The 13,926-nt window shown below is 42.8% G+C and overlaps 1 protein-coding gene across 2 annotated transcripts in view; it reads left to right on the top strand.

The window, feature by feature from the left end:
* DNAH12 (dynein axonemal heavy chain 12) overlaps positions 1-13,926 on the top strand; it is a 133,483-nt gene that overhangs the window by 62,980 nt on the left and 56,577 nt on the right. For both annotated transcript variants that reach the window (XM_066596565.1, XM_066596564.1), the window contains 9 exons: positions 477-560; positions 3,217-3,405; positions 6,308-6,427; positions 8,562-8,750; positions 11,364-11,515; positions 11,986-12,124; positions 12,936-13,102; positions 13,195-13,450; positions 13,566-13,865. In XM_066596565.1, the coding sequence (XP_066452662.1) occupies positions 477-560; positions 3,217-3,405; positions 6,308-6,427; positions 8,562-8,750; positions 11,364-11,515; positions 11,986-12,124; positions 12,936-13,102; positions 13,195-13,450; positions 13,566-13,865 (1,596 nt within the window). The remainder of the gene's footprint in view (positions 1-476; positions 561-3,216; positions 3,406-6,307; positions 6,428-8,561; positions 8,751-11,363; positions 11,516-11,985; positions 12,125-12,935; positions 13,103-13,194; positions 13,451-13,565; positions 13,866-13,926) is intronic.

Below are 13,926 nucleotides of genomic sequence, written 5' to 3'. Positions count from 1 at the left end.
TCACAGCAGTGGCAGAGGATCGCGATCCTCTGCCTTTGGTTCCAATGGGGCTGGCGCTGCTTCTGCTGGCCCCATTGGAAAAAGTAGGAGAAGATCACTATCTCCTTCCGTGGCTGTGACAGCCACAGCAGGAGATTCCTTCAGCCCTGCCGGGATGGGAGGCTGTTTACCTGCGTAAATGCCTCACATCCAGGGATTCAAGAAGGATTGTGAGAGCGATATCGGGAGGTCAATCACATTCTGATATCGCTCTCCCCAGTGTGCGGGAGCCCTTAAAGTGACACGTGTCAGATTTAAAAAATGGGGCCTTGTCAGGAAGGCCAAAACTGGCTGCAAGGGAAAGGTGTTAACTGACATCTTATAATTAGCATTTAATTAGGTAATAGTGAGGCTCCTTGTAAGCTAAACATAGGACTAGGTAAAAATGAATTTATTCACAATTTCGGTTGTATTTACCTATTCCTTTCTATTTTCAGCTTTGCTTGATGAGTGGGGAGATCATTCAGATGTCACCTCAAATGAGTCTTATTTTTGAAACAATGGACCTTTCCCAGGCATCGGTATGTTTACATCACCCTATAAGAGAGATTGCCGTACAGTTATACGTCTGGCTATTAATTAATGTTATTTAGTTGGAGGAGGCATAAATTAGGGATGACTTACTATATTCACTCAAATACAATAAATCACAGACACTGTATTAAATTCATCGCTTTGTATTTTATCTCAATTTTCAAAATCTACAAAAAAAATTTCACCATAAAATGCTCAGTTCAAGCAGCAAGCCTGGCTAATGGTGAGGCAGGAGAGCCAACGTGAAGACATACCGACAGCAGCAATGTTTGGGGAACCGCCTCCCTCTCCCTCAGGCAGGCACCCCCCCCCCCCAGCCTTTTACATTACGCAATGTATGTTACATTGCACCTGTTAAAAACAATAGAAAATACATATACATCAAATCAGATAATACATTTCTTCTAGCGCAGTATTAGCGGAATCAGTGATCTCACAAAAACACTTCAAAATTACAAATTTCTTTTCAACCTTTTGGGGCCATTGCATCAAGACTAAAAATCCCCCAAATTTGCCTTTTGGCGCAACCTATTTTTTCTTGCGTCATCTCCAACTACAACTTCTTCCCAAACCAAACATTTTAGATCAAACACTTTCATAGGCTATCACTCGTGATTCTCTTCCAGGTATGGGGGTTTTGCTGTAGGTTCGTAGGTGACTACAAAGACCAATTCTTGATCTGCAGGTTCTCTCGCAGTGGAGACATCAGTTTCCAAGTGGAAGACAGTCCCAACAAGGGTTGGCTTGACGTGCTTTTCTCTTAATACGTTTCTCCCTTTTGCCCTCCATTCGAAATTCACAGTGCTGTTGGTAACAGCTGACCCCCAAATTGAGCGCTTGAGGGCCGGGGGTCCCAGTTCCCAGATGAGTTGGTGCCTGCTGATAGAGCACTTTGGTTTTCTCGATGTTCAGTGAGAGGCCAAGCTTTGTGTAAGCTTTTGCAAAGATGTTTAAAGTGACTTATAGGTCTTCTTCTGAATGAGCACAGACTACGTTATCAGCAGCATATTGGGGTTCTGTAACAGACGTTGCTGTGACCTTGGGTTTGGCTTTTAGTCTGTTATGGTTAAATAGTTTGCTATCGATGATTTCCTCACTGGTGGGAAGCTTCCCATAAACAAAGTGCAGTATCATAGCTATAAAGATGCAAACATAGCTACAAACACTTTATGCCCTTTTTCAAAGAACTGTCTCACTGCCGAATTCGCTATGTTGCTCATCACTTTTCAACTTATTATTCACATTTTGAGAATATAATTTAATTGCGGACCAATGTTCATTTAAGCCAGCTTTACACGGATGTATTTGCACGAGCAAAATATGCGCACGCTGTACACAGAGAATAGAGCCTATTGAGTTCAATGGGTTTGTTCACATGCGTATATATTTTTCCTGCACATTATAGTCATTAACCCCCCCCCCCAGCATGCTCTATTTTTTTTGCGCACCATAAGCCCCCCTAGAGGTCAATGGATATGCGTAAATGTACACATAATGCGCTAGGAGATGTATGAAACACTGCATTTGCCAGGAAAAGAACACATAGAATCCTAGAATAGTAGCGTTGGAAGGGACCTCCAGGGTCATCGGGTCCAACCCCCTGCATCTGGAACTCAATTAGCCATTTCAATCTGTGCCTATTTTTTTGCTGCGCACAAAAGCACATGCCTTAAGTGCAGAAAAAGTGCAGTAAAATATGCCGATGCACATGCAAAAAAGCGTAGTTCATTCCGCAAAAACAGTATGCGCATATGCTTGTGGGAAGAGGTCCTTAGCCTAACATTTACAAATCGACTAGTTTGCCGATACTGCAGTATACAGATAATCCCTGCCTGTTCCAAGTGAAATAACCCTTTATGTAAATCCTTCTACCATTTGTAGGATACTACACCATTGGTCCTTTCATCACAACATGAGAAGGTTCCATTTCTCCATGTTTTTAAAAACATTTGCCTGGACATTTTCCCTATAAAGTATCAGAAGATTTGATGTATATGGGTTTCCTATTGGTTTTAACAGATGTCATGTGACTATTACGTAATGTAAAAGGGTGGTTGGCATGCATGATGGAGGAAGGGGGAGGTTACCCGAAATGTCGCTGCTGCCAGAGTGCCTCTATGCTAGCTCTCCTGTTCGCCATTATCCGGGCTTGCTGATTGATACAATTATATACTGTACAGTGAAAAAAGCTTTGTATATTTTGAAAATGGAGAAGCAAAGAATTGTCTGCAATTTATTGCATTTGAGATTGTGAGAACGGGATTCACATTATGTGACTCTAACGGCAAGCGGGATATTACACTTTGGACTTTTTTGGTTGTTTACTATATTTTCTCTCCACAAGACCATCACTTTCATATGGCAGCTGCTGCAGCTATCAGCTTATTACTACAGGTTCGGCTCCTACCACCAGCTGGCATTTCCCCTGCAGGGGCCGCTGTACGAGAAATGTAGTTTTACATGGCTGCCATTCAGATGAATGACTCTCAATGTAATGCATGAATAGCTTGAACTTGAAGACACTTGGAAACTATTTCATATGGTCTCTTTTTTTCTTCTTCTGAATCAGCGCAACATGATGGTCAGTTAATAAGATAGGCACATGTCTTATTTCAACCTTACTGTCTATATTTACCTTCCCAGCCGGCCACTGTAAGCCGCTGTGGTATGATTTATCTGGAGCCCCAACAATTGGGCTGGGGTCCACTAGTGAAGTCTTGGCTTAACACCGTTCCCGATCCACTGAAGACTAAAGAACACCTTGCTCTTCTTGAAGAACTTTTTAAATGGCTTATCCAGCCTTCACTCAGATTCATCAGGAAACAGTGCAAGGTGAGCATTGCTGTTCACAATTCTATGTTAATGTATACTTTTTTCTTTGTTGTAAGTACATTGCACAAATGTGTAAAGTTAAAGTTGTCAAAATGATGTTGTTATCTCCTATCCTTTGGATAGCAGATAACTATCTGATCAGGGGGTATCCAACCATTGGGATCTCCACCGATCATGAAAATGAGGGTCCCAAAGGTCTCGTAATGAATAGAGCCGTGTATCTATATTTAACCACAACTACCCAAGATTTGTATTCATTTCCTTTTATTATGCTTTTGTTTTAGTAGCATTCTGTTCCTTGGTTTGTTATACACTTAGATTGCAATGTAGCAAGACTGTGTCATGTTATTCATAGTCTTAAATGGGTTTCCAGGATGAGAATATTGATGGTCTATCCTTAGGATGAACCATCAGTATCAACTTGATAGGGGTTTAGTTTCCAACACCCCTTGATCAGTTGATCAAAGAGGCTGTGTTGTCAGTAGAGTACTGCATCCCTTTCACTGTTTACTAGGTACAGCTCCATACTTTTCTCAATGGCTGTATGGCTTTTCTCAATGGTATTTCAACTCTGACCCATTTAAATGAATGGGATTAAGCTGTAGTACCAGGCACAGCCGCTATGAAAAATACAAAGCTAAGCATGGGGAACATTAAAGAGGGCACAGTGCTTAGTGGAGCTCTGCAGGCACTTAAGTCAGCTGATTGGTGGGGATGCCAGGATTTGGATTTCTACTAGTCTGATATTGATGGCCTACATGCACGTCACACACGCAGAGCTCTGCTACATGCATGTCACAGACACACACAGCTCTGTTGCATGCACATCACACACACAGCTCTGCTACATGCACGTCACACATACAGCTTTGCTACATACACGTCACACACACACAGCTTGGATACATGCACATCACACACACAGCTCTGCTACATGCAAGTCACACACACAGCTCTGCTACATGCACGTCACATACACACACAGCTCTTCTACATGCATGTCACACATACAGCTCGGCTACATACACGTCACACACACAGCTTTGCTACATGCATGTCACACACAGCTCTGCTACATACACATCACATACAGTTCTGCTACATACATTTTTCATCCCATACAACAGGGATTACAACCAGCACAGCAGAGTCCTGCACACACTGATCATCCCCTGGTCATGTGACCCAGGACTTCTCCCACACAGATGACTGGTCACATGACGGTGACATCATCACAGGTGCTGTAAGCACATGGCTGCTGTCCACCTCTGCAGGTTTTTTGTAAAGGGGAGGACCTGTGATGATGTCACCATCATGTGATCAAGGGCAGAGCTCAGTGCCCGGTGAATGATCACATGATGGTGGCATCTTCACATGTAACTCACACAATCACTCACTTACAGACAGGTGGTCATTAGTATTCCATAGCAACTGAGGCCGCAGGGGATTGTAGGGGATGTAGTCTGCCCATAATCTGCACAAGCATGAAGAACCTGTTATGACATCACCGCCATGTGATCAGCAGCGGAGCATGTAACTCACTCAAAAACACAGAGCCCAGGTGACTGATCACATGACAGGGACATCATCACAGGTCCTGTAAGCACACGCCTGCTGTCAGGCTCTGCATGTTTTATGTTTGAGGAACTTTGATGATGTCTCCATCATGTGATCAGGGGCGGAGCATGTAACTCACACAGTCACTCACGGACAAATGGCACTTTGATTTTATTACCGTGTTTCCCTGAAAATAAGACCCTATCTTAATTAATTTTTGCCCCAAAAGAGGAACAAGGTCTTATTTTCAGGGGATGTTTTATTATACTTACCTAGCAGGCATGGTGTGGGTCCTCATGTTGCTCCCCGGAGCCCCAGAGCTTGCTTGCAGAAGACCACCTCCTGGTTACAGGATTAATAAATTCTGCCTCCAGAAAGAGTTGGCTCTGATTGGTTCCCGAGCCATGCTCATCCACTCAATGCAGTGGTCGAAGAACCAATCACAGCCATTGCATTGTGGAGGTCAGATTTGTGAATTGGCTGAGCCATGGCATTGCTTGGCCAATTCATAAATCCTGCCTCCACAACATGATAGCTGTTGATTGGTTCTTAGATTTCTGCTCAGCCAACCAATGCAGCGCTCAATGAACCAATCACAGCAATCGCATTGGTTCATCGAGCACTGCATTGATTGGCTCTCGAGCGCTACTCAGCCAATCAGAGCCATCGCTTCCTGGAGGTGGAGAAAAATCAGGGTAGGGCTTATTTTTGGAGAAACACGATACATCTGGTTCATTGTGTGTTGTTTTCCATCTAAACTGCATCCCTTGTTATTCTCTGAAGCATATATTGTTCCTGTTTACGAACTAGAAAGAGTCAGGGTCAGCCCAGCTTCCTGATGTGGGGTCGCCCTCATCAGGGCAAGTGCTCTGCTTTTAGTTAGTGTCTCATTGCATGGTTTATTAGGGTTAGATTTCTCTTTCCCCAACTTTTGGTTTAGTTATTTAGATTTTGTGTTCTCCACTTTAATATATTGTGTGTATATCCATCCTTTTAGAACAATCAATTATGTCTGTCCTGGATGAGTCGTAACAAATTCCTTTTTTTGGACAGTATTATCTTTTTCATTCTGCCATTGACTCTTACATATAACGGGAGTCATTTATGCAAAATGATACACACTATATTGCTGAAAAGGTCTACTTGTATATACACTCTGTTTTCTGTTTCAGTGGCCTAAAACTAGCATAAAATAATGCATTTTTAAAAACACATGTTCAGGTTAATTTATTTCTCATTAATAAAGCAATAACATCTGTTAATATTTTTCACCTTTATTGGTGTCTGGATGGATTTACAGTAAGAGCTACTATACCTCAAACGACTATAACATTATGTCTCACAGGAGTTGGTGACAACCAGCAATAGCAATGTGGTCGTATCACTCACAAGATTACTGGAAATGCTGCTTTTTGATGTGGTGAGAGAAGATCCAAATAATAAGAACATTCGTATTTGGATCATGGTGAGTGGAATATCTGCTCATCCTACGCACACTGTGAACAATGCACATGCTGGTATATGTAGTGCTTTCCTATGTACTGTCTCCTTTTAAAAGGTGAATTTTATTGTAAAGTCTTGCAAAAACAAAAATATTTTAGTGCTAATTGTCCTCCTGTTTTCTTAAAGAACCAGACAAACTTTTTGAGACCCCGCTCATATTTTGTATTTCAATCTATTGGCGTAAAGGCCCATTTAGACACAACGATTATCGCTCAAAATTCGCTCAGAAGCCTTCTTTTGAGCGATAATCGTTGTGTGTAACTGCACTTACATCGTGCAGTTTTCGTTATCCCCTCGCTCATTGTTCTTTCAGCGTGCTGAAGGACGACGATGAGCCTTATCAGGAATTCACAGCGGGATACAGCTGATACTATTGTTTCAGCTGTATCCCGCTCCCTGATGACAGGCTGGGTATGAAGAACAGAGCGGTCCAGCTCTGTTCTCCGTACCTGGCATGGAGCGCTCGGCTGTATAACAGCCGGGCGCTCCGTGCAGAAAACATCTGGATGCAGGAGACAAGCGGGGACATCCCCTGCATCCTCTGCTGGCAGCGCAAGGTGATTGCTCATCTTGAGTGATCATCTTGCGCTGTAAATGACACGATTATCGCTCAAAATCGTTTGAGCGACATCTTTTGAGCGATAATCGTTGTGTCTAAATAGGCCTTAATATCCACACTCCAGGTATATTTTCAGGTGGCCAAATTTGCTAGAGTTAATGTTGAAGCTCGAGAATGCTCACAAATCACACACAGCAACAAATGTGATTAGAACCTGTCATGTCTTTATTAGGGCTGCGTCTCAATTTATAGCGTTAAGTAAAACAGAACATATTTTTGGGAAATTGGTGCTGATAACGTCAAGGTTACCAGTCTGGATTTTTTGTCTAAAGTTGTTTAATAATCAAAGTTTAGTACATCTGCAAATTTCTTGTAATGGAAAATGACAAAAATATGATATAACATACTGAAGCATATAAGTAGAATACAAGACAAAAAGTGAACACATATTTACTGCTCTCACAATGCTGTTTTTTTATGCAGTTTTTATTGTCAAAAGTAGAGATTTGTATCCAAGAAATAAACTAGGTATAGTTTTCTTCGAAGGTTACTTACTCTACCAGATTGTCTATGGACTGCAGAGGGGCACTGGTGCATTATGTCTCCACCGGAAGTATGGGTGGAGACATGGGTTGGCCGGGCTGAGTTACAGGGGACGGGCAGGTCACTCCCACAGCAGTGGATTGGCTGACGTCCACACACACAACTCCCCAGAGACACATGTACTGGCTCTCCCCTCTGACAGCTCACACATCTCCTCGCTCTCCTCCTGCCATCTCCGCTCCTGGCCCCACCGGCCTCCCCGGCACCACTGTAACTTTTCCCGACAGGCTTCCAGCTCACCTCCTGCTGTTACTTTCCCCGACGGCCTGCCATGTCCACTCCCGATGCTGCTGTCACTCTTCCCGCTGGCCTTTCCCAGCCCAACTGTTACTTTCCCCGTTGGGCTCCCATGTCACCTCCTGTCGCCGCTGTACCAACCTCGCTGTGCCACTGTCTGGCCGCCCGCCTCCCATGTCTGCTCCCGACTCCGCTGTCACACTCTCCCCGGTGGCCTCCCATCTGGATGGGCCGTTGCTGAATACAGGAAACACCCCACAAAACAGCAGCTTGTCAGCCGCAAAGTAACTGGCCGGCCAGGAGGAAGAGCACAGTCTGTGGCACTGCCGGAGCGACATGCAGCAGCTAAGGGTCTAGCCCTGAAGACGGCACAATCACACAAAGCAGGAGCCTGTCAGCCAGCAAGTAACAGTAGGGACGGGACAGCAGAGACCAGGAGCTAATCGGCAGCTAGGGGCGTGACTGAGGCATTACCTTCAGCTTTGCCAGAACAACCCTTAGCTTCCAGTGTTGACATATGACACCAGTATCCTGCAGAGGAAACCATAGGAATTCTGCACCAGTGTTGCTCAGGTTCCCACAATGCAAGACTGTTTCACTCTTCTGTATCCGTGTTCTTCCTAGTCCTGAGCCATAACTGTTTATGACCTTAGTTTGTATATAGATTCACATCTGATATCCTCCTTTTACCCACTAGGCCTGTTTTGCTTTCTCTCTGGTTTGGTCCATTGGCGGCTGCTGTGACACCGACAGCAGAGTTACGTTTGATGCATTTCTGAAGGAAATTATCTCAGGAAAAAACGATCAGAACCCTGTTCCATCATCGGTGGGGAAATGGGAATGTCCATTCGATGATAAAGGCCTGGTCTATGACTATATGTATGAGGTAAAAAGCTTTCCTAAAGCCAGACACTACTGAGGTGCAGCTCTCAAATGTTAGAACGTTAACCATTGAGTCATTCTTCTTGGCCTGAAAATGTCAAATATATTCAATGTAAATAAATGAATACCAGCAGCACAATCATTTGTACACAGCAATCAGGCAGGAAATGTACAATCACTAGGTTCTAGGAATCCACAGAACCTACATCCCAGTTTACTAAGAAAGCCGTGACAGCAAATCAGATGCAAAAAAAGAATCAAAAATACTCAAGCTTGATAAAGACCAATATGCTTGAAACATTGCTGAAGATGGAGGAATAAAATGCAATTTTAGATTTTTTGGTGACTTGTATTCCTCTGCCCATTTGCAGAACTTTATATTTATCAGCGTTAAACCTTATTTGCCACTCTTCTGCCCTCTTAGGATCCTCTTAGTTGAGCCTATTTTCGTTTGAATGAGCAAGTGATTGGAGATGAGCGACCATACTCGCTAAGGACAATTACTCGACTGAGAGAGAGATCTCCCCTCCATTCCTCCCCGCTCTCCCCCACAGCTCCCCGCCCGCCGCCAGCAGCCGAACCTTTTCTTCTGAGCAGGCAGGTACTCGCTAAGGGCAATGCTCGATCGAGTAATTGCCCTTAGCGAGTATGCTCGTTCATCTCTACAAGTGATGTCACCGCTAACTCATTCGCTCTCATGCAGTGCAGCCTATTTAAGCAGGCAAATGCATCATTGGCTCGTTCAAGTGAAAATTGTTTAGAATCGGTCAGTCTCTTTTACAAGGCCATATTCACACAAGTGTTTTCAAGCAGCTATTTAGCCGCGATAAAATATCGGCTAAAAATCGTGACCATCTGAAGCATTGGATTCCAATGCATTCATTTAGATGGCCAATGTTTAGCTGCGTAATATCGTCAAACCTGCAAAAATAGGACATACATAGCCAAATACAGTGACCGATTTTATACGCGGCCGGAAAAGATAGGTATTGCCCAATTTTTCGACTGATATACACGGGTGGCTCCCATAGACTCCTATGGGAACTGGACGGAATTTAGCACCATGTAGCGCTGCGAAAAGATGCAGGTGCCTCTATTGAGGCATTAGAAGTGTTTAGGAGGATTTCTGCCAGCCAATGGATTTTGGGGGTTCCGGTGTATTTTTCTGGCATTACGCTGTAGTCGGTTGTGTGAATGGGTGAGAACGCGAATTGTAGCCTTGACTTGGTCACAGCTATTTTTTGTTCATATGCATCGCCCATGTGAAAGAGGCCTTAGTAAATGAGAGGGACTGAACAATTGCTATTTAAACCAAAACGACAAGTGAGCGAGCCAACATTGGTTTTTATGTTTGCTAACAAATGAATAGCGAATGATTTTCGGTCATCGGTCAGTTGTTGACTTGTGATTATTGTTCACTTTCGCTTGTTTGAACAATAATTGTTCCATGTAAAAGGGCCTTAACTGTATACTGCCCTCTTTTGTGTTAATAACTTTACAAGACTTTATATCATCTGCAAATATTTCTATTTTACTCTCCAATCCTTCTATATTAAAGAGAATAGGGCCCAATACTGTCACATGTTGTAACCAACTAGTAATGGTGACCCCTCCAATACTGACCCATGTATAACCCCACTAGTACCGTAACAGTGACCCAATCAGAGACTGTACCATTTATAACCCCCCTCTGCTTTCAATCACTGATCAGTTACTTACCCACTTGCACACATTCTCGCCCAAAACAAACATTCTCATTTTATATACAAACCTTTTATGCGGCACATCATCAACCACTTTGGAAAAGTCCAGATGCACAAGATCCAATGACTCTGCTCGGTCCAGTCTAGAACTTACCTCCTTGTAGAAGCTGATCAGGTTGGTTTGACTGGAGCGATCTCTCATAAACCCAAGCTGATATGGAGTTATACAGCTATTTTCATTGAGGTCTCCAGGATAGCAGGTCTTAGAAAATCCTCAGACGTTTTATCCACAATAGAAGTAAGACTTCTGTAGTTTCTGGGTTCAGCTGGGTCACATTGTCTCATTTTGACCACCTTATCTATAGATACTTATCTATCTATGTGTTCTCTCCAGGAATCACCATTTCAGTCGCCAGAATTCCTGTATGATTAAACTGTATGGACTGTACCACACATGTCCTTCACAGGAGAGACAGAAACTCCTATCACAGTTACTGATGATGATTCGAGATTCTTGTCACACAGTTATAATGAAGGTGATGACAGTTCATCCTCTCTAACTGTATACTTATAGTCTTTAGCTTATTTAGGTCAATATAAAGGGTGATGATAATCACACCATCCTCCCGGTAGGCCATGTGGGTTTTTGCTCAAGCAAGTCACATGATGCTGTGCTGATGCGTCATGGGATTGTTAGCACGTCATAGAGAAAGAGAAGGCAGGAAGAAATCTAAACATGAAGATGGTGTTTGATAAGTATCAGATAGGGGGCTCCACTGTACGGAAGTGACTGCATTATACACAGAAGACATCCAGAGTGTGACAGGCAACCAGGTGAGGGTTGCATTGATGAAAAACATGTTTTTGCTGAAGTGGTTCTTTGAAACTTTTAAAACTTTTTTTGTTCTTTGAAGCTTAAAGGCCGGGGCCGCTGGGTTCACTGGAATGAATTTATCAAAGGCACAACCATGTGGGACAAAAACACCAAAATCCAGGACATCATTGTGCCGACTATGGATACTGTTAGATACACCTTCCTCATGGACATGTGTATTAGATATACCAAGTAAGTAGCCTATTATGGGAGGAAATGTTCTGTGATGAACTGACACCTATATATTAGAAAATAGTGTTGACAACAATTATTCATTCTATATCAGAATTACTTCTACCATTCTGATGATCGAGCTGGGAAACTATGAGGAATTAGCAAGTTAGGCACCAGTACCCTGTGAGCCCATTAGCAGAATACAGGCTGCTTTTTACAATAGCCTATATTCTGTCTATAGTATACACAGGCAGCTCTAAGAACACCTTTATATTCTGATGTGCGCTGGGCAACCCCAGGGAATTTAATTGTCCTGTAGCCACCTTGGCTCATGAAAGAACTTTGTCACTTACTGTAAATGCAACAAGTAACGTATGTTATGGGGAACAAATTGCATTTAGTTTGCTTTTTATTCAAATTTGTGGTTTTACTTGCTGCGAAGGTTTTTGGTTTTATGGTAGTCTAACAAACCATTTTCCTTTCCTTAGACCACTCTTATTTGTGGGACCAACAGGGACAGGTAAATCTGTTTATGTCAAGGACAAACTAATGAACAATCTGGACAAAGATAAGTTCTTTCCCTTCTTCATCAACTTCTCTGCTCGAACGAGTGCCAATCAGATTCAGGTTTGTCTTGTTTTTATTACCATGCTATCTGTCATTATTTAGTTCTACATAGGGCATTAGCACCACACACTTACAAACTTAAAGGGGTTGTCTTATAAAGACATCCCTTTTCCACATGTGTCATTAGGATGTCATAGAAGGGAGAATGCTTCTTGGCATTCCCCTCTATTAGCCATTGAAGACAGCAGTAACAACAAAAGGCTAACTTGATGACTCCAGACCATCCGTGTAACTCATGGGTCATTGTAAGTTGGCCATACACATCAGATGCAAGTTGATCAGCCATGTAATGTGATTGGAAGTATCCCGTTTCTCTTCCAATGGCAGATATCGAAAATGAGAAGGATCGGGCATGTTGGTTTTTAACATGCCCTATCCTTTGTTCTAGAGGGACATAAATCATTGGCAGAGGTGTCTTGCATCGGTTTACTACCCTTTACCTATTGAGAACACATGCACACTCGGCTGAGTGACTGACCGAGAGCTTATATCTAAGGTTTATGGCCAACTGTACATTACTTAGGGTCAACATTTCCCATGGAGCCGCCACTGCAGGGCAAATTGGTTGGCTAACTGCAGCTTTTTCTGCTGAAAGCATCTTCTGACGCTGGACCTGCAGCACACTAGCTGATGATAGGGACAGCTTTCATGAGACAACCTCCCAAATATTATGGCTAGAATCTCTGATACAAAAATCATCTGCATTTGGTTGTATATCTGTAGTATATTTGGGGGTAGGTAGTGCTCAGAATACTATTGAATCTACCTGAACGTAGTTTGGGTCTTATTAATTTTGCTATAACCATTTTAGAATATTGTCATGGACAGACTGGATAAAAGACGCAAAGGTGTGTTCGGGCCGCAGATGGGGAAGAAATGTGTCATATTTGTGGATGATATGAACATGCCAGCATTAGAAAAATATGGTGCACAACCACCTATCGAGCTCTTGCGTCAGTTCTTCGATCACGGCAATTGGTAATTACAAAATTATATAAGCTTGAGTTAATTTTTGTTCTATTGCTTATTTGTACTACTGTCTACTAAGAACACCTGTTCACAACCTTAAGGTATGACTTGAAGGACACCTCGAAAATCTCATTGGTGGATATACAGCTAATTGCAGCAATGGGTCCCCCCGGCGGTGGAAGAAACGCAGTTACCCCTCGATTCTTGCGTCATTTTAATATCTGCACTATAAATGCCTTCAGTGATGAGACTATGGTCCGTATCTTCTCTGCTGTAGTGGCCTTCCACTTAAGAAACAACGACTTTGCACCAGAGTTCTTTACTGTTGGAAACCAAATAGTCAATGGCACAATGGAGGTGAGAAATACTGAATTTAGATTCTGCGGAGCTATAGGCCCGCTGTGTATTGCTGTATTGTACTTCTATCCAAGCTTTTAACTTTTGCCTTCTTTATTTTTTATCGAAATTCAAGGTTTACAAGAAAGCCATGGCAAACCTATTACCCACCCCGGCTAAATCCCATTATACGTTTAATCTGCGGGATTTCTCACGAGTCGTACAAGGGTGCTTACTCATCAAGAAAGACTCTGTGGAGAATAAACGGGTCATGGTGCGACTGTTTGTTCACGAAGTCTTGCGGGTATTTTATGACCGCTTAGTCGATGACAAGGACAGATCTTGGCTCTACAACTTATTAAAGGACGTTCTGAAAGATCATTTCAGAGAAAGTTTTGAATCTGTTTTTGAGAACCTAAAACAAGGAAACAAGCCGGTGAGTACGAAAATAAGGGATCTGGAATGCAATGTATTTATTGGCGAAAAAGCATGATACT

Source organism: Eleutherodactylus coqui, chromosome 3 (genome assembly GCF_035609145.1).
Source record: "Eleutherodactylus coqui strain aEleCoq1 chromosome 3, aEleCoq1.hap1, whole genome shotgun sequence".
Taxonomy (NCBI): domain Eukaryota; kingdom Metazoa; phylum Chordata; class Amphibia; order Anura; family Eleutherodactylidae; genus Eleutherodactylus; species Eleutherodactylus coqui.
Note: the sequence above shows the minus strand (reverse complement) of the source record. Positions and strands in the feature narration are given on the sequence as shown.